At 42.1% G+C, this 26255-nt stretch overlaps 1 protein-coding gene across 2 annotated transcripts in view; it reads left to right on the top strand.

Moving 5' to 3' along the window:
- Positions 1 to 26255, top strand: part of PHTF1 (putative homeodomain transcription factor 1) — a 45948-nt gene continuing 19693 nt past the window's right edge. Inside the window, exons 1-5 of one of the 2 annotated variants that reach the window (XM_021712496.1) lie at positions 1 to 46; positions 311 to 385; positions 1060 to 1116; positions 24658 to 24727; positions 25173 to 25331. In XM_021712496.1, coding sequence (XP_021568171.1) covers positions 341 to 385; positions 1060 to 1116; positions 24658 to 24727; positions 25173 to 25331 — 331 coding nt within the window. In that variant the 5' untranslated portion in view covers positions 1 to 46; positions 311 to 340. Of the gene's footprint in view, positions 47 to 238; positions 386 to 1059; positions 1117 to 24657; positions 24728 to 25172; positions 25332 to 26255 lie in introns of those variants that run through there. The other variant, XM_021712497.1, reaches the window with a different exon arrangement.

The raw sequence follows: 26255 nt of genomic DNA, 5'->3' as shown, positions 1-26255 counted from the left end.
GAGGACCGGGGTCCCGGGCGCCGGCCTGCGGGGCAGCGGGCTCCCGGTGAGGGCCGGACGCGGGGACGGGATGGGCGGGAGGGTTGCGGGGCGCCGGGCGGCTCCCCCATCCTCGGACGCGCTCGCAGAAGATGGTGCGGAGGCTTCCCGGGTCGCCGCTGCGCCCGTGTGCGCGCTTGCTTGTTTCATCGCGGGCCAGCGGCCGGGAAGGCGGCGGCGGCGGCGCGGGCCTCGGGCCTCTGGTCCTGCCCTCCCGGGGAGCCTGGCCTTCCGCAGCCGGCCTCACCCGCGGGTTTTCCCTCGTTTTCAGTGACATCCCGCTCTCTGGCTGGAGACGCAGATGGCCTCAAACGAGAGAGATGCTATATCGTGGTACCAAAAGAAGGTAATACCCGTCCTTTCTCTTTGGAAAGCGTTTCTCCCTGCCCAGGAAAAACCTCCCCCAAAGAAGATCACGTTACTTTCCCTCGGGTTTGGGAGTGCCAGATATTCTTAGGTGAGGGCTCCACAGAAGTGAAAAAATGAACGGGCCAAGGTCGTTACGACTTTGAAACCCACTTCGAGGCCCTAGAATGAGATTTTCAAGTTAGCTCCCTTCTCTAGGCTGCATAAACAGTGTCCCGGGAATGCTTTGAAAGTTTGCTTCTCATCAAGCTGCTTAAAAAAAAGATGGCATGAAAGCTTTATTTGCACAGTTCAGATTGGTGCTATCAACTCTCTTCCAGAGCTGCCCTTCCCCTTTTATTCTCTAGTTTCTCTTGTGGATGTTTTGTTTTCTCCCCACTTCTCAATGTTAAGATGTTTTTCCCAAGAGTCGAAATCTCTTTTAAGGTAATACCTAATTTGAAATATTTGGGACATTGCTTTTCAACGTTTAGGTCAAGCTGTTTTAGATTTTTGAAGGAAACAGCCCTTGGAAGTATTCATGTATTCCAACTCTGAGAAGCACAGACATTTTCCAGTATATTGGTACCTAGTTAGATTGATGACTTTTGTGAGGATTGACTTAAATATCAGGATTTCTTTTGCATCATTTACATAACCTGCTCCCCATTTCAGATTGGGGCGTACGATCAGCAGATATGGGAAAAGTCAGTTGAACAGACTCAGATTAAGGTAAATTGATTTCTTTGATTCTTTGTTTTCCTGCATGAATGTGAAGAGTGGATAATATTTACTCTTAAAAAACTGCACTCAAGGCAAGAGGTTTCTGGGTTTGTTCCGGTAATCTCGGTGTAAAAAAAAAAAAAAAAAAGAACAAAAAACTGCACTTATCTACCAAGTATGACGTTCTTTATTCTTTGAAATTTATAAGAAAAACAACTGAGCAAACATAGTAAGTGACACTTATCAGGGAAATAGAAAGGAGTGGCTGGTCTGTGATGGATTAGACATCAAGTGTCCCATATAAATGGGGCTAGGGCTACTTAGCTCTGGCCAGCTTTTACTACTTGGTAATGCAAGTTCAGAATTGTAAGAGTTTCAGATTTTTCCAGAGAACCTAGAAATATGCATTTTAATGTAAAATACTCAGATTTTTAAGTCTCCTCTACTTTCCCCTCCCCCTCGCTCTCTTCTTCCTCCTGTGCAAGCCAAATAAAATCCACTTGTGGCCTGAATCCGCCCTGTGGGCCCCCATGTTTTTCAGTCGTTCGTTTAGAGAATGGTCTTAAGTTTTTCAGGTTCATAAACTGTTTTCTACACTTTTCTTAGAACTGAGCAGTTTCTTAGGTTATTTCATGCTAACCAGAAGACCAAAACTGATAATATAATTCAGAATTCCAGTTTGTCAATTTATAATAGGGGAGGAGAAGGCTGAGTCGTGCGCTGAGATTCCAGAGTCCTGGCTGTGGGGTCGAGATGGATGTGAATGCAGAGGAGTCACAGAACGGCTGCTGGGTTGCCGCCTGTAACCGGGTAGTCTTGGTCGATGTGGAAAAGCCCAAAAAAGCCACCCCTGGCCTCAAAACAGTGCCTCTCTCTGCGGACTTTAATGCTTAGGTCCACAGATTCAGGGCCTAACCTCCTTGGAAAGTGCTGATAAATGATGGCAGATTGTTGTTTTTGGACTTTTTAAAAAATACTTGCTGTAGACCCTCTATTAATACTTTAAAAAAATGTAATTCCGGATACTCAGAAGGCTGAGGCGGAAGGATCGCCGGAGCTCTGCAGGTCGAGGCTGCGGTGGCCGGAAGCGGCCACTGCACTCCAGTCTGGGCGACAGAGTGAGACTCCAACTCAAAAAAAAAAAAAAAAAAGAATGGGTGAATACATCTCAGTAGTTTGTTAAATAGACCAGTCAACTAGAAAGGTATTTGAACTACATGGTACCTGGCTAGCTTTTCACAATTTTGTACAGTCCTTGATTATATGAATGCGATATAGGGTTAGGATGAATATACCCTTAGATTTTAATGTCAACTCTCTAAACCCCGTCCTATTATTCTTTCATATGCTGCTATCCAGTATTGATAGTAAGTATGCTATAATGGAAAGAAGGTAGAACTGGGAGTTAGCTTTGCGATCTTAAACCAAGTACTGTGGTCTGTCTGGGTTTTGGTTTCCTTATCCTAAAAAGGATTTTACCCACCTCCTCCCCCTAGTCAATTTTTTTTTTTTTTTTTTTTTTTTTTGAGTTGGAGTCTCACTCTGTCGCCCAGACTGGAGTGCAGTAGCTGCTCCCGGCCACCGCAACCTCGACCCGCTGGGCTCCGGCAATCCTTCCGCCTCAGCCTTCCAAGTAGCTGCAACTACAGGTGCGTGCTACCACGCCCAGCTAATTTTTGATTTATTGTAGAGATGAGGTCTCGCTAAGTTGCCCAGGCGGGTCTCGAACCCTCAGGCTCAGGCAATCCACTCACCTCAGCCTCCCAAAGCTCTGGGATTACAGGCTGAGCCATCCAGCCTAGCTCCCCTAGTCAATTTAAAGATTTCCTCAACTCTTTTTTTCATGCCATTTAATACACACCTTCCTTTTAGTGCACCATGTCAAAGATATTGTTAACCTCTGTATGTTCAAAGGCCTCAAGGGCAGGAATTGTGTGTGTATCCCACTCTTAGAACATCTTGATTCATACTAGGAGCTCAGTGTCTGTTGCTGTGTTTAATTGAATCCCATCCATTTTACATATTGTTACTCATTATTAAAACAACGATAAAAATTTACTGAGTTTTCAGTGGCAATAGTGGGGAGCTGAAAAAAAATTTACTGAGCTGATGTGCCACAAATGTACCAGTTGCTAAGAATACAGTAAGAAGATAGCCTGCTGGACTCCCAAAGATCCCACAAGGGAAGGTGCTATGTCCAAAAGGCCAAAGAATGACCCAGAGACAACAGACAAGACATGGGACTTTGTCTGAAAACTTACTTGCAGGGAAGGTGGTCCTGGAGCAGCCGGTTGGACAGGAAAAAACCACTCCCGATTATGAAAGGCACACTGGTTATATGGCACTTTACATAGGGCGGAGGCACGGTGTGAGAAGGCGCTTTTACCTGGGTCGCATGACACAAAATTGGCTGTAAATTTTCTCGAGGGGTGGGATTTTTAGTATTATAATGCACTAGAAGTAGCCAAAGGTTATAGGCATTGATCCAGGCATGCCCCATCTTGTCTGAACCTGTCTGGAGGGCTGATGGCCTCAAGGAAGGGTGCATGAGAACATTCACTGTGCACAACTGCAAGGTGTGGTCAGCAGACACGAGGACACTTTGCCTATGGCCTCAACATGACCTGTAGGCAGGAGCCTGAGGGGCAGGGGACATCCCAGGTTGGCCACCCCTAGGATCCCGCCCCAGGCTCCAGCCCTCTGCTTGGGGCCACATCCAGGGGTGCTCATGTCGTCACATCCAGGGGTGCTCATGTCGTCACTGAGTGTGTCACCCTATGCATGGTTTTTGCCTTTCTCTAAAAGCCATAGGAGGAAAGCCAAGATATCGTTTTAATATGTTTAGTTAGGTCTTTCTTAGATAGAAGTGGACCAAAGTATAGTATACAAACAGTATTTAAAAATAGATGAACACAAATACAACTTTTTCCCCTCTTTATGTCAGTAGCCTTGGGGTTTACAAATAGTTTTTGGTTACCTGGATGCATACTGGTGAAAAGTCTGAGCTTTAAGTGTACCTGCCATACTCACCTGTGCATATTGTACCCAGTAGGTGATTTTTTTCTCTCTCCCTCCTTCCCACTCTCCCCCTTCTGAGCAAATATTTTTGTAAACAAATAACAAAAGGAAAAAAATAAAATAACTTATTTATTTTTTGAGTTGGAGTCTCACTCTGTCACCCACGCTGGCGTGTAGTGTGGCATACTCACGGCTACCGCAGCCTCGACCTGCTGGACTCAGGTAATTCTTCCACCTCAGCCTTCCAAATAGCTGGAACTACAGGCGTGTGCCACCATACCCGGCTAATTTTTTGATTTATTGTAGGTCTCACCAAGTTTCCCAGGCTGATCTCGGACCTGTGGGCTTAGGCAATCCTCTCACCTCGGCCTCCCAAAGTGCTGGGATTATAGGTATGAGCCACCACTCCTGGCCAAAATAAAATAAAATAAAATAAAATTTAAAAATATTAAAATCAGATTATTGTACTGTTCTATAATTAAAATTACATGTGTAGAAGCATAGTTCAAAATTAAAAAATACATATGTGCAAAGAAATCTTAACTTGGATCATAAGAAGTGTTATGAACTCTTCCATAAACACTTATTGAGCTACAGTGTTCAAGGCATTTTGCTGGGTGCTGAGCATAAGAGGAACAGTATTAACCAAAAGAAGGATAAGACTTTAAGGGAAGAGCAAGTAGCCCAATATGATTGCTGGATGAGGCACAGAGATAGAGGCATAGGTCGTAAATCCATTTGGAGCTTGACTGCTTTGCTAAGAACTTTAGATGTTATTCTGTAGAAAATGGGAAGATTTTAAAGGTTTTTGAGGAGAGGGGTCACATATCTGTGTTTTTGAAAGATAGAAATAAAATTACAGGCATTATAACAAAACTCATGGAATGTTTCCAGGAAGAGTTATAATAAATTATGTTAATATTAAAAAATCTAGGCCTGGCTCCATGGCCCACGCCTGAGATCCTAGCACTTTGGGAGACCGAGGTAGAGGATTGCTTGAGCCAGGAGTTCAAGACCAGCCTAGGCAACATAGTAAGACCTCATCTCTAAAAAAATTGAAAAATTAGTTGAGCATGGTAGTGCAGGCCTGTAGTCCCAGCTTCTCAACGGGCTGAGGTGGAAGGATCGCCTGAGCCCAGGAGGTCGAGGCAGCTGTGAGCCATGATCATGCCCCTGCACTCCAGCCTGGCTGCCAGACTAAGAATCCAACTCACAAAGAAAAAAAAAACCAGAATGAAAATACTATTAAGCTAAAAGTAAAGTAGAGAAAGAACTACCCAGAAATCAAAGTAGAGCAGCCACGATGTATTCTTCGTTTAACAAATGTGCATTGAGTATCCACCTACCATGTGTCAAGCAGTAGCAATCTTTACATAATGATGAGCAAAAACATTCAGTATTTTTCTTTTCGAGGCGTTTATGGTAAGGAGGGAGAGAAACAATAATAAAAATAATCCTACTATGAAAAAGTTACTTTGTGATAAGTGCTACGAAGAGCTGTTATTTGGAAGCTACTACACTTATAAGGGAAATAAATGAACCTAGTCAAGGAGGTCAGATCAACTCTCTCCTAAGGAATTGATGCTTACAGTGAGACCTGAAGAATGAGTAGAAGTTAATTAGGTCAAGAACAAATATGGTAACCCTATATAAACCCTTCCAGAACAGAGAGGTGGAAATATGCTTTCTGACTCATTCTATGAGACCAGTATTACCCTGATACCAAAGTCAGATAAAGACATCGTGAGAAAGTTCATTGTGAACATATGTCTGAGATCTTTAACAAAATATTAGCCAAATTCTACAACATATAAAATGAATTCTCTATGTGACCAAGTGGGATTTGTCCCAGAAATGAAGCATTGGTTCAACATTTGAAAATAAATTAGGCCGGGTGCGGTGGCTCATGCTTATAATCCTAGCACTTTGGGAGGCCAAGGTGAGAGTACTGCCTGAGCCCATGGGTTCAAGACCAGCCTGGGAAACTTGATGAGACCTCACCTGTACAATAAATAAAAAAAAATTAGCTGGGTGTGATGGCGCATGCCTATAGTTCCAGCTACTTAGAAGGTTAAGGTGGAAGGATCACCTGAGCCTAACAGGCGAGGCTGCGGTGGCTGTGAGCGTGCCACTGTACTCCAGCGTGGGTAACAGAGTGAGACTCCAACTCAAAAAAAAAAAAAAAAAGAAAAAATGAAAAAGGCCGGGCATTGTGGCTTACACCTATAATCCCAGCACTTTGGGGGGCCGAGGTGAGAGGATTGAATGAGCCCGCAGGTTCGAGACCAGCCTAGGCAACTTGGCAAGATCTCATCTCTACAATAACTGAAAAAATTAGCCAGATGTGATGGCACACGCCTGTAGTTCCAGCTACTTGGAAGGCTGAGGTGGAAGGATCACCTGAGCCCAGCAGGCTGAGGCTGCGGTGGCCGTGAGTGTGCCACTGCACTCCAGCCTGGGCGACAGAGTAGACTCTGACTCAGAAAATAAAAAAAGAAAAAGTAAGCTAACGTAATGCACCATACTAATAGAATAAAGGACAAAATTGTATGATTTTCTCAGTAGAAAAAGAAAAGGCATTTGACAAAATTCTGTGCCCACTAATAATAAACTAGGAATAGAAAGAAGGTAACCTCTTCAATCTGTTAAAGTTCATCTAGAAAAAGTGTATAGTAAACATCATACTTAATGGTTAAAGACTGAATGTTTTAATTTTATTTAACATTGTACTGAAGGTCCTAGCCAGTGCAATAAGGTAAGGAAAAGAAATAAAAGGCGTTGAGATGGAAAGGAAAATGAAAACTACCTTTATTCATGATGACATAATTCCATATTTAGAAAATCCTAAGGGATCTACAAAACAAATGAATCTGGCAAGGTCTCTAAATACAAGATTGGTATACAAAAATCAATTGTATTTCTATATTGTAACAATAAGTAATTCAAAACATAAAATTAATAAAACAGTTTTATTCATAATAGCATCAAAGAGAATAAAATACTGAGGAATAAGGCACTGAAAACTACAAAACATTGCTCAGAGCAATTAAAGTTCTAAATAAATGGAGGAACATTTCATGCTTATGATCTGGATGACTCAATACTGTTAAGGTATTTTGCTAGGTGCTGCGCACAAGAGGAAAAGTATTAACCAGCAGAAATATAAGACTTGTTTAAGGGAAGAGTGAGTAACCCAATATGATTGGAGGATACTGCACAGAGATGAAGGAATCTATTTGCAGCTTGACTGCTTTGCTAAAAACTGTATTTATTTATTTATTTTGAGTTGGCTCTCATTCTGTTGCTCAGGCTGTAGTGCAGTGCCACAGTCACAGCTCACCATAGCCTCAACCTTCTGGGCTCAGGCAGTCCTTCTGCCTCAGCCTCCTGAGGAGCTGGGGCTGCAGGTGCGCACCACCACGCCTGACTAATTGTTTGATATTTTGTAGAGATGAAACCTTGCCTAGGCTGGTCTTGAATTCCTGGCTCAAGCGATTCTTTTGCCTCAGCCTCCCAAAGTGCTGGGATTACAGGTGTGAGCCACCACGCCAAGCCATGCTTTATTAAGAACTTTAGATATTATTCTGTAGGAAATGGATTTTTATGGTTTTTGAGAAGAGAGGCCATGGCACATGTGTTTTTGAAAGATTGAAATAAAAATACAGACATTATAGCAAAACCGATGGAAAATGACTTGCAATTCTCTCTAAATGTATCTGTATATATTTAATGTAATCCCTTCGAAATTGCGCGTGCTTTTTTTATAAATTGATAAGCTAATTCTTAAATATGAAATACAAAGGTTGTAGAATATTCAAAACAAACAGTTGGAGGACTTACATTTCTGGATCTCTAATGCTCCTATTAGAATGGCTAAAATGAAAAAGACTGATCATACCAAGTGTTGACAAGGCCGTGGAAGAACTGGGACTTTTGTATACTGCCAGTGGACATAGAAAATGGAAAATCGTTTGGTGGTTTTTTTAAAGCGTGAAATATTTACTTCCTGTTTGACTCGCATTTCCACTTCTAGGTATCTACCCAAGAGGAGTCAAAACATGAACATATGCACATATTCATAGCAGCACTGTCCATAATCGTCAAAAATTGGACAAAAATTCAGATGTCCATCAGCTGGTGAATGGATAAATGTGTAACAGCCATGCAATAGAATTGCAGTTCATCATTAAAAGCTATTAATACTTGCCACAACATGGACAAGCCTGTAAAATGTTATGCTAAGTAAAAGGCGCCAGGCGCACAAGGCAACATATTGTGTGATTCTGTTTATATGACATTTCTAGATATCTGTAGAGATAGAAAATTGACATGTGGGTCCCGGCGCAATGGCTCATGCCTGTGATCCAGCCTGATGATTAAGCGTAAAGTCATCACATAAAGAGCTATTAGAACTTCAAGTCTCAAATTCGTCTCCCGTAGCCCCTCTCTCAGAAAGCTGTGGGAGGGCATGTGCAGTATTATAGGAATGCACAGCCAAAAATGAGGAGTCCGTGACGTCAGGAAACAGGACGGCCAGCCTAGAGAGAGGCGAGGGAAATGCAGGAAACTGCAGACGTCTCCGTTTGATGGCTTCTGTCTGGCCTGGGAAGCAACCAGCCCAGAGTGGAGTGTGAGGACGGGAAACTGGCACAGACCTTTCAAGGGGGAAAAAGAGCCTGAATTTGTTGTGCCTGAGCACATTGGAAGCAAATATATAGCACTTATAGGGGCTTTGAAGAGGATTTAATAATGAATGCATCGAAAATTAGCTGAATTTAAAAAAGAGGAAATTATAATTCTAGAACAAGCAAAATAATGTTTGAGAGGCAAATATTACCAGAGTTCACTATTTGGCTTAACTGTGAACAATGTTTATGTAATTATAACCCTCCAAACATCAAACATTGATTTATCTAAAATTTGTGATAAAACTTTATTGGGGAAAATAACTGTAGTTTTGGAGGGGCATGTATGTCTGGTGGTTTTATAATCATTAATAACCCCCCCCCAAACTTGAACCTTATAGTAATCCTGAGGTATGTGCTGTTATCCACTTTATTTTTTGCGTTGGAGTCTCACTCTGTCACCCAGGCTGGAGTGCCATGGCATGCTCACGGCCACCCCAGCGTCAACCTGCTGGGCTCTGGTGATCCTTCTGCCTCAGGCTTCCAAGTAGCCAGAACTATAGACGCATGCTACCACGCCTGCCAATTTTTGACTTATTGTAGAGATGAGGTCTTGCCAAGTTGCCCAGGCTGATCTTAAACCCATGGGCTTAGGCAATCCATCTGCCTCGGACTTCTAAATTGCTGGGATTACAGCTGAGCCACTGAGCCTGGCCGTCATCTACTTTTCATAGGTAAAGAAACTGAGGCACAGAAAGTCTAAAATTATCTCACCTTCAGCAGTAAGAAGTGAATGACTAGCATCTGAAGTTGAAGAGAGCACTATAAACACTTTAGAAATAAGGAGAAATAGCTAGGAAGAAGTCAAGGGTAGGGTAGGGTGAGACTGGTAAGAGTTATTTCTTATTAACCTTGTAATATGAGTATTACTTTAATAAAAAGACTTAGGCCGGGCACGGTGGCTCACACCTATAATCCCAGCACTTTTTGGAAGACTGAGTGAGAGGATTGCTTGAGCACATGGGATCAGCCCGGGTAATTTGGTGTGAATTCATCTCTACGATAAATCAAAAAATTAGCTGGGCACGGTGGCACATGCCTGAGGTTCAGCTACTTGGAAGACTGAGGTGGAAGGATCGCCGGAACCCAGCAGGTCGAGGCTGTGGTGGCCCTGAGCATGCTACTGCACTTCAGCCTGGGCAACAGAGTGAGACTCCAACTAAAAGAGAAAAGACTTTAATTAATTAATTAGTTTATTTATCGAGTCAGAGTCTCACTCTAATGCCCAGGCTAGAGTACAGTGGCACGATCACCGCCACTGCAGCCTCACCTGTTGGGCTCGGGTGATCCTTCTGCCTCAGCCTTCCAAGTAGCTGGAACCACAGATGTGTACTACAACACCCAGCTAAGTTTTTGATTGGTTGTAGAGATGAGGTCTCGCCAAGTTGCCCAGACTGGTCTCGAACCCATGGGCTCAGGCAATCCTCTCGCGTCCGCCTCCCAGTGTGTTGGGATTACAGGTGTGAGTCACTGTGCCCAACTAAAATTTAATTTTTAAAAGTTGTCTCTCCAAAAAAAAAATTTTAAACACAGTTACCCGAGTAATAGTATATGTGTATGTGTATATTGTATGTGTGTGTGTATATACATATATATAGTATATATGAAATAGATAGGTATATATAGTGATATATGAATATATAGGTATATTGGATATAACAATATATTTTATTTATACCAATGGCAAAAACAAATCTAATTAGCATTTAGGCAAGAACTTGAGAATCAGGCAGACCTGACGGTATATTAATCTTCTTAATTATTCACTGCCTATAGTTATTCTTACCAGTAGGATTGTATGGACTTACTTACTTGCAGAGACTTCCTATGGGAGAATTCTCCCCACCCCACAGACTTCCTGCTTGGCTATGCGATTTGCTTGGCCAGTGGAATGTGTGCTGCCTGTGACCTCCCCTCCTATGACCCCATCCTGTCCCTCCTACCTTTCATACTCAGTGAATTGCTACAGTGCTATAGTCAGGGTGTTGAGTTCTGTGGCCCCCCCTTTCACACTGATCCCACATTTTCAGTTACCAATGCTTCTGGATTCTGCTTGCTAAATATTGTTTGAATATGAGTGTTTTCCCCCACTTTCTGCTTCTAGTTACCTGGACTGACCTATCTGTACTCATCTGGTTGGGAAACCATCGCTCATGGCAAATCTAGCTGGAACACAGCCGGGCTCAGTACTTTACATGTTTGTTTGCAATGTCAGTGTCTGCTTTAGTGCCACAGCGACTGAGTTGTGGTTGCAACAGAGATGGTGTTGTCTGTGAAGCCTAAAATACCGTCTGGCCTCTTGCAGGCAAGTTCATCACACCTGATCTAGATTACCGGAGCAGGTTTTTAAACTCTCTAACCACTGTCTCTCTTGCCGCCCTCCATCTCTTCTCTATAATGAAGTCAGGTTGTGTTTAGTTTGAACACAAATTGGATTGTTCTTCTTGTATTTAAACCTGCTCCCTGGCTTCCAAATATCCTTACAATAAAATCATACCGTAGCCGGAGGCTGGTCCTCTCCATGTGGCTTCTGCTCACGTGACCGGTTCACCTCTCTGACCACACCTTGACCGCTTCTCACTCCCACTCTGTGCTTTAGATTTTCTTTTGTTTCTGCCATGCTCTCTATTTCCAGGTCTTCTCAGAGGCTTTTCTTGAATCCCCATTTTGCTGCACTCCCGCTCAACTTTGCAGGTTCTTATACATCCTTCAGGTCTGGGGTTAGATATTATCTTCCTTTGGAAATCTTTCTTGGCTTCTTAACTGTGAGTCAGGTGCCCTTTACCCTTGTTCCTATAGTGCTGTACTTGTCTCATAGGTGTTCCCTAAATCAGGGGAAACTGTACAATATTTTGATTCTTATGATGGCAGTGAAATAGAAGATGTCAGCATAAGGAGTTAGAGGTGTGTTACAGGACTGCATGTGTCTTTTACAAAGTCCAGCGATATTACAGCAATACCTCCAGTGTTTTTGTCCGTCTACCAAAAGGTGGAAACCTCATTTGTCGAGTGGTTCTGAGCTTGTGACGGCATTGCACAGCGGTGCTGGGGGCAAACAGCAGAGAGGGCTGAGTGCAGCCTGTAGCTGTGGCTCTGCAGAGAACTTCCACTGGCAGCTAATGCAGGAATATCCTGATCCTCTGCTGCAGTTTTTCCCTAGACAGCTAGGGCAGAGGTTGTGGCCAAAAAGGAAACTTGTTCATGGCTCTCCCGGGTTTACTCCCTTTAAACCTTTTAAGAGGCTAAGCAATCTTGCTTGATCTGAAAACCTCTCCCTACGTCGATGAGGCGTGCATTTGGAAGCATAGTGTGCAAGGCAGGATGGCGTAGTGCTTAGACTGGGCGTGAGAATGACTGTGTTGGAACCTCTGTGCCTTGGTTGCCTCATCTGTAAAGTGCAGAGGATGAAGGTACCTGTCTCACAGGACAGTTGTGAGGACCGAGCAAGTCAAAAAGAGGTAATGTTAACACAGTCATGTGCCGCGTAACATTTCTGTCAACGACAGACCTCGTGTATGACAGTGGCCCCATAACACTGTAACAGAGCTGAAAAATTCCTGTCAACTAGTGACATTGTGGCCATCATAACATCATAGCCAGTATAATACTCATGTATTTGTGGTGATGACAAACTTGCTGTGCTGCCTGTCTTAAAAAGTCTAGCACATGCAATGATGTACAGTAATAGTATGTGATAATAAACAACTGTGTTACTGGTTTATGAATTTACTATACATTTAATCATTTTTTAGGTGGACTTTTACTAAAAAAAATTAACTGTAAAACAACCTTAGGCAAGTCCTTTAGGAGTATTCTAGAAGAAGCTATTATAGATGATTGCTATTATAGATGATGGATCTTTGTGTGTTATTGGCCCAGAAGACCTTCCAGTGGGTCGAGATGTGGAGGTGGAAGACAGTGATGGCAATGAACCTGACCCTGTGTAGGCCTAGCCTGTGTGTGTACTTGTGTCTTAGTTTTTAACAAAAAAAGGTTTAAAAAAGTAAAAAATAAAATAAAAATAGAAAAAAAGCTTACAGAATAGGGATATAAAGAAAATATTTTGTACATCTGTCCAATGCACGTTTTAAGCTGTTATTGCCCAAGAGTGAAAAAGTTAAAGATTTATAAAGCGCATAAAGTAACAAGTTGCAGTAAGCGAAGGTTCAGTTATTAGTGAAGAAATAAAATAAAGCAGTACATTTAGCGTAGCCCAAGTGTCCAGTGTCTGTAAAGTCTGTGATGGTGGACAGCAGTGTCCTCGGCCTTCATGTTCACCCACCATCACTCACTGACTCACCCAGAGCAACTTCCAGACCTGCAAGCTCCGTTCGTGGCAAGTGTCCCATACGCATTTTCATATTTTATACTGTATTTTTAGTGTACCTTTTCTGCGTAGGTATGCCTAGAAACACAGAAACATACCACTGTGTTCCAATTGCCTGCAATATTCAGTACAGTCACATGCTGTCCAGGTTTGTGACCCAGGAGCAATAGGCTGTGTGGTATGGCTGATGTCTGTGGTAGGCCTTCCCGTCCAGGTGTGTGTAAGTACGCTCTTGATGTTCTCATGGTGGTGAACTCGCCCCAGGAAACATTTCTAATAACTCATCCCTACCATTAAGCGACACATGGCTGTATATGTAAAGTGCTCAGAGTAGTGCCTGGCATGTACTTTCTCTTATTATACATACACTGAAAGTGGAAGATAAACTGGGAGGATTCTGAAACAAAACAAAAGCATGGCCTGTGTTTTTAACTTTGCCTCAGTAGAAAATATACACAAGTACATAGTGACTTTTCTTGTCTCCTTTTTTTTTGAGTCAGACTCTAACTCTGTCGCCCAGGCTGGAGTGCAGTGGTGCCCACAGCCACCGCAGTCTCGACCCGCTGGGTTCAGGCGATCCTTCCGCCTCCGCCTTTCAAGTAGCTGGAACTACAGGATGTGCCACCATGCCCAGCTAGGTTTTTGATTTATTGTAGAGGTGAGGTCTCTCCATGTTGCCCAGGCTGGTCTCAAACCTGTGGGCTCAGGCAATCCTCTCTCCCCTGCCTCCCAAAGTACTGGGAATACAGGCATGAGCCACCGTGCCCGGCTTCTTGTCTCCTTTAAGAACAATGGTCATAAATGTATTAATGACTCCTATCCCCTCAAGAAAGAAAAATTGATGGGGGATCCAGAGGGCATTTTCCTGAGAAGCCCTCATACACTCAGCTTTATTGTCTGTCTTCCCTTCTCTACTGTCTTTTTTGGACAATGGAACCATGCTCCGGCTTACTCATTACTTTATACCAAGCTTAAGCAGAGTATCTGGCATGTAGAAGAAGACACACATTGAATACCTGTTAACTGAGTGAGTGAAGAATGTGTATTGCTAAAGAAACTGCATAATTTAGCATTTACCTCTAGTTAACGCTAATTCTAAATCTATGACATTGTAGAGGAAAAGTCTAGAAAGCAAAGAAAAGTTTTAAAGTGAAGGGAATAGTACTGATGCAAATGTCCATGAGGCCTGTGTCTGTTAGAGTACAATACAGTAATATTTTTATCATTTAAAATATGATTTCTGATTTTGAATATAGTACAAGGACATTGTTATTCCCATGATAATTTTGCATAATTTAAAAATTAGTGTACATATTTCTTCATAGGGGTATTTTTCCCTTGAAATAACCAAATTTTCAAAATTTGATTCCTTTTAGTTTCAATTTTATTACATTTCAGGTCTTGGGACATTTTCCTGTAAAATCTACAGCTTGTGGTGAATTGAATAGAAATACATAGAATTCACTTAAGAGACATTGTTTGGCATTTATTTAGTTAAGCAGAGCTAAAGAGTTTACTGACTCAATGTCTAGAGCAGGGAAATAGCAAATTCTATAATCTTTAATTTTGACATTCATCTTGATGGTTACATATCTACTTTTTAAAGTTTTATTAAGAATTAGCTTATACAAGCTATTTTATTTATTTATATTAAAAGACAGGGTCTAGCTTTGCTGCCTGGGCTGGAGTGCAGCAGCTAGTCACAGGCATAATCATAGCACACTGTAGCCTCCGATTTTGGGGCTCAAGTGATCCTTCTGCCTCAGTCTCCCACGTAGCTGGGTCTAAAGGCATGTACCACCATGTCCTACAAGTTTAGATTGAACATGAAACTATAATGCATATTTGAAAATAGTTTTTAAAAAATTGACAGTTATAAGCCAGGCGTGGTGTCTCAAGCCTGAGGCGAGAGGATTGCCTGAGCCCAGGAGTTTGAGACCAGCCTGAGTAACATGGTGAGACCTTGGTCTCTATAATAAATCAAAAAAATTAGCCGGGCGTGGTGGTGCCACCTGTGGTTCCAGCTACTTGGAAGGCCGAGGCGGAAGGATTGCCGGAGCCCAGCAGGTCGAGGCTGCAGTGGCTGTAAGCGTGCCACTGTACTCTAGCCTGGGTGACAGAGTGAGACTCCGACTCAAAAAAAAAAAAGAAAAAAATTAATAGTTATAAAACATAACCAGTAGGCAAACCAGAAGTTTGAAACACAAAACATAATTTCACAAATTTACTCTCAATTCATAATATCCAGCAAGATTGTTATAAGTTTTGCATTCTGAGTTTTTCTTATAAAAACCATTGTCTACATGCTAACACATTTGAGTAAATACTACCTAATTGATTTAAGGACCATCAGAAACTTGGAGATGTAACATGTACTCTGCAGAAAAACATTTATCTTTTAAGAGAAATGAATATAGTATCTAATAACTACAAATTAAGTACCTTTAATTTGAAGTTACAGGAGGTTGAGGCCCTGAATATGATTCTTTCTTTATTCTGTGAAAAAAATTCACTTCTGGATTTCTGGTTCTATGTGGTTGATTTTCCATGCAAATTTTTAATCTTTCCCTTCTGAGTCACCACTAAAGTTAAAGAAATACGTAAAAGGAGCTTATAAAATGGACCTATCCACAAAGTCAAGGAATAAGATTTAGAAGGGAAACCTCAACCAATGAGAAATCAACACATTTTGGAAGATGAAAAATGGCGGAGTATTAGGCAAGCAGAGGAGATGCCACGGAGAAGCCAGCCAGTTCGCCCTGCAGTGCTCCCCAGAGAGGCGCAGGTCTTGAATGCCGCCGATTCTGTGCGAGGTACAGGTGAGCCAGGGGCCAAAAGAGAGACTGAATGAAGCTGGTATACAGAGAAGTTGGACCTGAGGAGGTCTTCTCCCAGCTCCTTAAAGACAGGCAACAGTGCCCTTCGGCAGGAGACTGGTGATATTTGGAGAAAATGCCTTGAAGAGGCTGGAGGGACAGTGAATGGCAGGCAAGAGTCATGGTGCTGAAGACATAATTGTGTGCCCCTTGGTCTCACTTCCACCCCTGAAACTTCCCAGAAAACTTCAACCTGCTTAAGCCTCAACCAGGGAGAACACTAGAGGATTCTTTTGAGGAGCCTGAATGCCCCCAGAAAATCTAAAATCTAAAATGCCTCTAGATACTAAACATGTGATGATTTAATCAATGCAAATAACCCCAGAAAAATGTCTCCAGTTATTGTCGTTTGGTGATTCCGTCAGTGAAATGACTACTTTTCTGCTTGATTAACCTGCAGTGAAGTCCCTAGTCCATAAGCTATATTCACATGCACAGAGCTTCCAGTAAGTTAAGGAAATTGTTATTGAAATAAAGCATATTCGATAAATATGAATATACTTATACACACACAACAGAATTATAAGTATACAGTTTGAGATATTGTCACAAACTGACTATAACCATGTAAAAAGCACTTAGATCAAGAAATGATAGCCGGGTGTGGTGACGTGTGTCCGTAATTCCAGCTGCTTGGAAGGCTAGGCAGAAAGATCACCTAAGCCCAGCAGGTTGAGGCTGCAATGGCCATGAGCGTGCCACTGCATTACAGTCTTGGCGACAAAGTGAGACTCCAACTCAAAAAAAAAAAAAAAAAAAGAAACATATTAGCAGCATAATAGAGGCTCTCTCATGTTTTTTGCATCACTGCCACTAACAAAAGTAACCGACCTCCTGACTGCTAGCACCAAAGATTAACTTTGACTGGTAGTGTTTGCTCACACCTGTAATCTCAGCACTTTGGGAGGCCAACGTGGGAGGATTGCTTGAGCCAGGAGTTCAAGATCAACCTAGGCAACACAGGGAGACCTTGTCTCTACAAAAAACAACAAAATTAGCCAGGTGTGGCAGCATGTGTGTGTAGTTCTACCTACTCAGAAGGCTGAGGTGAGAGGATCACCGAAGCCCAGGAAGTCAGTGCTGTGGTGAGCCCTGATCGTGCCACTGTATTCCAACCTGGGTGGCAAAGTGAGACCCTGACTTAAAAAAAAAAAAGGTTGACTTTACCTTTTATTGAAGTTTATATATGTGAAATTATATAATACATATACTTTTCAAAATTTTATTTTGTTCATCATTATGTTTGTGAGATTTATTAATATGTTGCATGTGATTATTGTTTAATCAGTTCAATAGTCCAATTATTCATTCTACTGTTTTGGAGCAATTTTTAGTTGCTATTGATAGTTTTCTAATTGAGGCTCTTATAATACCTATTTAAACATTTTGTTGTGTCATTTAGTGAACTATGAGTACATTTCTCTTGGGTATATACCTAGAAGCAGAATGCTGGATCCATGAGGATTTTGGTCCCTCACTGTACATATAAGTGGACAGCTGGTGACTATGAGACATATTTGAAGAAATTCTTGAACATGAAAGAGAACAAAGAGAAACAAACTCAAAAGAATCAAAATTTAAAAATTAATAGAAGGATTTGAGGAAATTTCCAGACAGCCAAAAGAGGTAGAAAATAGAGAAAAGTTAGAAGTCTTAGAAGATAAGAAATATAAAATAAATAAGAAAAATTTCCTACACTGAAAGACATGAATTTCCCTGTGGAAGGATTCTCAGCACAATAGATGATAAAGGATTCATATCAAGACAAGTGCAGGGGCGCAATCACAGCCATTGCAGCATCGACCTGCTGGGCTCAGGTGGTCCTTCCACCTCAGCCTTCCAAGTAACTGGAGCCACAGGTGAGTGCCACCATGCCTGGCTAATTTTTTTTTTTGAATTGAAGTCTCACTTCATCGCCCAGGCTGTAGTGCAGTGGCATGCTCACGGCTACCGCAGTCTCGACCTGTTGGGCTCAGGTGATCTTTCTGCCTCAGCCTTCCAAGGAACCAGAGCTATAGGCCCATGCTACCACACCTGGCTAATTTTTTTGATTTATTGTAAAAATGAGATCTTGCCAAGTTGCCCAGGCTGTCCTTGAACCCATGGGCTCAGGCAATCCCCTCACCTCAGCCTTCCAAAGTGCTGGGATTACAGACTTGAGCCACTGCGCCTGGCCTGATTTTTTGATTTACTGTAGAGACAAGGTCTTGCCAAGTTGCCCAGACTGGTCTTGAACCCCTGGACTCAGGCAGTCCTCTCGCCTTTACCTCCCAAAGTGTAAGGATTATAGGCATGAACCACTGCACCTGGCCATTTTGAAATTTCTAATGTCATAAATAATGCAAGGATTTAGAGGAGAGAAACAATTCACGTTTAAAGGATCAGGATCCAGGATGGCATTGGCGCTGGACATCACAACAGCACTGTTGGGAGCTAGGAAACAGTAGAGTGGTGTCTTCATGCCTGAGAGAAAATGATTTATGATTCTAAGCCCAGTGTAACCTTCAGTCAGGTTTGAAGGTAAAGTTGATTTATTTCAGCCACGTAAACCCTTAGAACATAACCTTCTATGACTCCTTTCTCAGAAGGCTGCTGACGGGCGTGTCTAAGAAGAAAGGGGTTACAGGGAGTGGGGCTCCGCCAGAGGGAAGGGAAGGGATGAGCGTCAAGAGAAGTGCTGGCGTTCAGCTGTGCAGCAACCCAGAGAGCAGCTTGTCCAAGGCAGGAAACACAGGGCTCTGGGAAAGGAGTTTCCAGGAAGTTTCTTGAAGTAAATTCTTGCCTTTACTCAAATGTGAATAATTTTCTGGCATCTGTTCAGATTTAGATAATGATAAACATTTTGACGATCTCATACAGTAAGCAGAATAATACAAAATATAGCTGTAGCTGCAGGAACAATATTTCATAGTGGTAATATTGTAAGTACTGATTACTGACTTACAAAAAACCTAATATAACTATATGTTTTGAGGGTGGAAGTTAGGATGTGGGGATCAGTGACATAAGAACTATAATCTTAAATATCATGCTAGGAGTCAGTAGAGGATTTCAAAAATCAATAAATTAAGAAATAGCAGTGTAAATGTGTTATTTGGAAGTAGGGTAATAAAATACCAAGAGAAACAGCTACAAAACAGATGAAAGTTAAATATGTCAGCAAGATAGCTTACTAGAAGCCCTTTAGTGCTCATCTTCCTAAACAACAAATAGACAATGTCGTTTTAACGAAAAGTACCGAGAAGGAGTGCTGGAGTGCATCAGAGGAGTAACAGAAACCCTGGTGACCACAGAAACGCTGGGTAGCCGCGTAGAGAACAGAGACTGGAAGGAAGGGCCAGGCCTCCGCCACCCCAGCCCCCAACTGCATCAGCTGGGAACCAGGAGGAAGGTGAGAGAGTCCCAGCAGCCCCCATCAACACCCTGGGCACCTACAGACCTCACCACAGGGTACCCCGCAGTCCTCACTGACACCAAACCCAGCGGAGGGAGATGCTTGGCGTCCACATAGCTGTGCTCCCCTGACAGAAGGAGCCATGCTGAGGGGGCTCCCTGCGTGACACCATCTTGGAATTGGAACTACTGTTGGAGTGTGCCTTGCACTGGGCATAAGTAGCCATGGCTCCCCTTCATCCATGAGGCTAAGCCACTCTAAACCACCCCAGTCGTGGCCCAACATCAAGTGGAGTGGTGAGCAACTGTCATACACTTCCCCATGAGGCCAAGCAGAGTTGGAGCCACTCCATCTACCCATCCCCACACCTCGGGCCACTGCCGAAGCTGTACCTTATTGAGAAAACAGTACCTCATTTGCTTAGAGCAGTCATGCCTCCCCAGTGCCTAAGTTGAAGCAGCACCCTGCAGCCCAAGAAACTGCGGCTTAGCTGTCCAGATCAGACACTGACCTCAGGTGAAGCAGTGACTTCAATCCCAGGAAAATGGTGCCTGGGCTGTCCAGAACAGTCGTGTTTCCCTGGCCTGAGCTGATATGGTGCATTGCCCCCTGGAGAATTGGTGCCCTGGCCCAGCTGAGCAACTGCACATCCCAGGGCTGGGTTGACGTCCCTCACATCCTAGGGAAACAGAGCAGTGGCTGAACTGAGACACCCACCGTACAGGCCAAACAAGTCTAGTGTTCTGCATTCCTGTACTAGCCCCTGAGCATCAGAGCTGCTGAGACACTCCCTGGGGAGTGGAGTCATTGCTGTGCCGTTCCCTTTACCTCCTCCCTACCAGGACCCCAAATGACAGCTGTACTCTGTCATTCTGGGGCACTTGCTGCCACTGCACCTGGCCTCACAGAGTCTGGGATACTGCTGAGCCCTACTAACCCAGGTTAGAGTCACTACTACACAGTGCCTCACCCCCTGGGACCCAAGTTGTCACTGAGCCCCATTGGCTTAGGTTTCTGAATTGCAGCCGTACCCTATTCCCCAGACCCAAGCCTTCAGAATAACGCTTCTTCCCCAGAGTTGGGCCAGTGTTGTACAATCACAGCTACAACCTGGCCCCTTTGGCCTGAGCTGCCAGGGAGGTGCCTGACAGTCATAGATCCTGACTCTGGACAATCTACATCCAACCTTGCCACAGAGACTAAACCTGCACCCTAAGGCCCAGTAGCCACAAATGGTTTGCAAGACCCTGAGCCTAGAACCCCAGCCTCCAGTCAGTCTGAACACCTAGAACACCATTCCTCTTGCAGCTGTTTGTAGGCTGTGACAGACCTGACACCAAGAGAGATCCCCTTGGTTAAATCTCCCTGTTGTGAGAGAAGTGAGAATAGGAGAATCCCCAAAGCCCTTGACGCCAAGAACATTAACAACCTATACTGCAGCTGCCACAAACTTCTATAGCCGAGGTTACCGAGGCATCCACATTGATTGCTGATGTTGAATGCTGCTGAAGAAGCTGCATGGAGACTATATCACTGTACCTATCTAGTGACAGAATCACCACACCCTTCCCAGCTGTCACATTAAAACCCAACTGTAAGTGGAAGTCTTTCTCTACCAAAGCCATTCTAGAAAGCTTGAAAGCGGCAGTTGTATCATATGTGTAGACATCAATGTGGTGACACAGGAAGTAGGAAAAAGCAAGGAAATATGACACCATGAAAGGAACAAAATAACTCTTTATTACCACTCCCCAGTAAAAAGGCCATCAATTAATTGCTGGAAAGGAAACTCAAGATAATGATTGTAAGGAAACTAGTGAGACACTAGGAAATACAGATAATTCACCTAATATGGTTCACAATATAAATAAAAAAGTCAACAAAGAGAAATGATAAAATAAGAACCAAACAAGCCAATGAATAAAAAATACAATAGAGAACTTTTGCAGTATTTGATCAAGTAGAAGAAGGAATCTCTGAGCTTTAGGGTAGGTCATTTGAAATTACCCAGTCAGAGATAAAATAAGAATAAAAAGGTGTGAAGAAAAACTGTGAAACTGGTAGGACATCATTGTGTGAACAAATGTTTGTATTAATGGAATTTTCAGAAAGAGGAGGGAAAAGACATAGAAAACTTATTTAATGAAATGATAGCTGAAAAGTTCCCAAGTCTGAAGAGAGAGATGGATATCCAGATCCAAAAAGCTGATGATCCCCAAAGAGATTCAACTCAGAAAGGTCCTCTCTGAAGCACATTATAGTCAGAAGTAGAAAAGAGAATTCTAAAAACATCAAGAGAAAGGTGTCAAGTCACATGTAAATGAATACCCATGAGCCAAACAGTAGATTTCTATACAGAAACCTTACAGGCCAGGAAAGAATGGAATGATATTTTCAAAGTGCTGAAAGAAGAAAGAATAGCAGCCAAGGATACTATACCCAGCAAAGCTATCCTTTAGAAATGAGGGAGAAATAAAGTCTTTCCCAGATAAGCAAACATTAAAGGAATTTATCACCATTATACTGGTAAATACATATGCTCCCAGAACTGGAGGACCCATATATATAAAGAAAAAAAAAGTTTTTTTGTTAAGCCTCCATGGTAAGAGACCTAAAGCGATTATTTTAAAATTTAAAGGGAGCGACTGATTCCAATACATTAATTGTTGGGGACTTCACCCCCCTCCCACTTTGGATAGATCAGCAAGACAGAAATCAACAAACAAACATTAGATTTAAATTGCACTTTAGATCACAGACTTTACAGAAAATTTCATTCAGTGACTAAAGAATACACATTCTTTTGATTAGCACATGGAATGTTCTCTAGGATAGACCACATGTTAGGTTACAAAACAAGTCTGAACAAATTTAAAATAATTGAAATCATATCAAGTATCTTTTCTGACTACAATGCAATAAAGCTAGAAATCAATAACAAGAAATTTTTGAATTGTGTGAGTACATGGAAATCAACATTTCTCTGGAATGACCAATGGGTCGATGAAGAAATTAAGAAGGAAATTTTAAAAATTCTTAAAGCAAATGAAAAGAGAAATATAATATGCCAAAACCAAAGGGTACAGCAAAAGCAGTGTTCAGAGGGAAGTTTATAGCAATAGCTGCCTACATCAAAAAAAGTAGAAAGATTTCAAATAAGCAACCTAACTATGCATCTCAAGAAACTAGAAAAGCAAGAAGAATTCAAACCCAAAATTAATGGAAAGAAATAAATAATAAAGATCAGGGCAGAAACAAATGAGATGGAGACTAATACAAAATACAAAGGATCAATAAAATTAAGAGATAAAATTGCTAATTTGCTAGCTTGACTAACCAAGAAAAAGAGAAAAGACCCAAATAAATCAGAAATGAAAAAGGAGACATTACAAATGATATCATAGAAATACAAAGGATCATTAAATATTATTACAAACTATATACCAACAAATTAGAAAACATAGTATAAATGGATGCATTTCTTGACTCATATAACCTACCAAGATTAAACCAAGAAGAAATAGCAAACCTGAACAGATTAATTTCGAGTAACAAGACTGAATCTTTGTAATAAAAGGTCTCCCATCAAAGAAAAACCCAGGACCCAGTGACTTCACAGTGGAATTCTACTAAACATTTAAAGAACTTGTACCAATTTCTCAAGCTCTTCCAGAAAACTGAAGAGGAGATTCTTCCAAACTTATACTATGAGTCCAGTACTACCCTAATACTGGGTAAGGAAACAACAAAAATTAAAACTGTAGGTCAGTATCACTGATTAACTTAGGTGCACAAATTCTCAACAAAATACTGGGAAGCCAAATCCAGCAACACATTTAAAAGATCCTTTGTCACAATCAAGTTGGATTTATCCCAGGGATGCAAGGATGGTTTAATATATGCAAATCAATAAACGTGATAAATCACATCAACAAAATGAGGACAAAAACCATACAAAGGTATGGCAGCTCATACTTGTAATCCTAGCACTTTGGGAGGCTGAGGTGGGAGAATTGCTTGAACATAGAAGTTCAAGATCAATCTAGGCAACATAGCAAGACCTCGTCTCTACAAAAAAAAAAAATTAACTGGGTATGGTGGTGTATGCCTGTTGTCCTAGCTATTCAGCAGGCTGAGGTGGGAGAATTGCTTTAGCCCAGGAGGTCAAGGCTACAGTGAGTTGTGACCATGCCACTGCACTACAGCATGGGTAACAGAGTCAGATCTCAACTCAAAAAACAAAACTGATTATCCTGATTTGATCATTACTCTTCCCCTTAAATGTTTACAATTATTATGTGTCAGTTAAAAATAATAGAGGCCTGCTCGGTGGCCTGTAATCCCAACACTTTGAGAGGCGGAGATGAGTGGATTGCCTGAGGCTGCGGGTTCGAGACCCGCCCGGGCAACTTGGTGAGACCTCGTCTCTACAATAAATCAAAAATTAGCCGAGCGTGGTAGCGCGCGCCTATAGTTCCTGCTACTTGGAAGGCTGAGGTGGAAGGATCGCCGGAGTCCAGCAGGTCGATGCTGGGGTGGCTGTGAGTGTGCCTCTGCACTTCAGTCTGGGCGACAGAGTGAGACTTCAACTAAAAATACAAAATAAAAATAACAATAGAAGCAAGAAAATATGAAAGTCACTTGTCTTTGAGGAGTGAAATTGGGAGGAGAGGAGAGACAGCCCATGGAACTGTTACTTTTCCCTTATTGATCTTTTGGCACTATTTGACCATTTAAAAAAGTAATGAAGTACATGGATGCGTTAGTTGATAAGACTGAAAACTAGGCTGGGCGTGGTGGCTCAAGCCTGTAATCCCAGTACTTTGAGAGGCCTAGGCGAGAGGATTGCCTGAGCCCAGAAGTTTGAGACCAGCCTGGGCAACTTGGCGAGACCTTGTCTCCACAATCAATCAAAGTTAGCCAAGTGTTGCGACATGCATCTGTAGTTCCAGCTACTTGGAGACCGAGGTGGAAGAATTGCCTGAGCACAGCAGGTCAAGGCTGCAGTGGCCGTGAGCATGCCACTGCCCTCCAGACTGGGCGACAGAGTGAGACAAAAAAAAAAAAAAAAAAGACTAAAAACTAAAGCAAAATACATATTAATGACAAGTTCCTTTAAGGTACGTTAGGATTAAAATGTCCCCAGTAAAAGGGAGTCAGATATAGAGAAAAAGAAACATAAGTTTATCTTTTTTATTTATCTCTTTTTTTTTTCATTTCTGGTTTCTTAAAAATTTTGTTTTATCCTAGGGTTTCAAAAACAAACCAAAAAAGATGGGTCACATAAAGCCAGACTTGATTGACGTTGACTTAATCAGAGGTGAGTTCTAAAATCACTTTGTTTTTCATGCATATTATGTTATTCCGTAGTGATGCTTATTTTTTGATACCTCCACTATAATTTCGAAAAGTAACTTCTCATCATTCAGGCTTTAGCCCTTTTTCCTCTTTCCTTTAGTACTGTGTGACTCTATAAATTACATTGTTTTCATAAATGTGAAAGAGGGATGAATTTGCAGACTTGCTGTTGTGTAATTAAGATAAATACATTATTTAACATACAGTTGAGCCTGGCTTATTTTGAGCTCCTGTCCTAGTGTTTGAGGCAAGAAGTTATTATATTTCGTAGACATCTAGGGGCTCTTTTTAACTGAACAGGTTGTATGCTGAATTTTTCTCTCACCTGTTTTTAATGTAGTGTTGCAAGTAGGTATCAATATAGTATACATAAATGTTTGCTATTTCCTTTTATTATATGTTTAAAGGCTCAACATTTGCCAAAGCGAAACCTGAAATTCCATGGACGTCTCTGACTCGCAAGGGCCTTGTTCGAGTTGTATTTTTCCCATTATTCAGCAATTGGTGGATTCAGGTTACCTCTTTAAGAATCTTTGTTTGGCTGCTACTGCTTTACCTCATGCAAGGTAATTGGAGGAGTTGGAATAAGCAATTACCAGTTTGTTTTTGCTACTTTTGCCATAGGATAATGTTCTTAGGTTTACCCTTTTGATGGTTTAAAGAACACAGAAATAAAGGGACACGTGCCATTTGGGAGTCATCTTTTTTTTTTTTTTTGAGTTGGAGTCTCACTCTGTCGCCCAGACTGGAGTGCAGTGGCTGCTCCCGGCCACCGCAGACTCGACCTGCTGGGCTCTGGCGATCCTTCCGCCTCAGCCTTCCAAATAGCTGGAATTACAGGCATGCGCTACCATGCCCGGCTGATTTTTTTTTTTTTTTGTAGAGATGAGGTCTTGCTGCCCAGGCGGGTCTCGAACCCGCAGGCTCAGGCAATCCACTCACCTCAGCCTCCCAAAGGCGCAGGATTACAGGCTGAGCCACCGAGCCTGGCTGGGAGTCATCTTAAAATGATCTGCTGTAAGGGAGCAAACGTGATTGTCTAACTCTCTTCTCTCTTGAATTTCTTTCTACCTGTCTCACTGGCCAGGGCTTCCCAGACTTTCCTTCTGTCTGACATTTGAATATTGATTACCGAAAGGTTGCATCTTAGTTCTTTTCTGTTCTAGGTACTCGCATCAAGCTCTGTTGCTTTAAATATGATTGATATACTTACTGGTAATTCTCAGCTTTATATCTTCAGGACAGATCTGTGCTGAACTTCAGACTTAAATCTAATTGCCTGTTTACATTTCCATATGGAGATTTTATAGGTACCTTGAATTTACTTCTATAAAAAATGAACTCAATTTTTGTGTGTTTGTGTACGCGCAAACTTTTTTCTCTTTAGGGCTTCTCCTTTTCTTTAATCACCCAGTATTCAAGTGAAAAATTAAATCTTTTTCCTCTACCTCCCATCGGCTTTCACATCCAGTCTGTCACCAAGTCTGTAC

Source organism: Carlito syrichta, unplaced genomic scaffold (genome assembly GCF_000164805.1).
Source record: "Carlito syrichta isolate Samal-C Ts95f unplaced genomic scaffold, Tarsius_syrichta-2.0.1 Scaffold303316, whole genome shotgun sequence".
Taxonomy (NCBI): Eukaryota; Metazoa; Chordata; class Mammalia; order Primates; family Tarsiidae; genus Carlito; species Carlito syrichta.
Note: the sequence above shows the minus strand (reverse complement) of the source record. Positions and strands in the feature narration are given on the sequence as shown.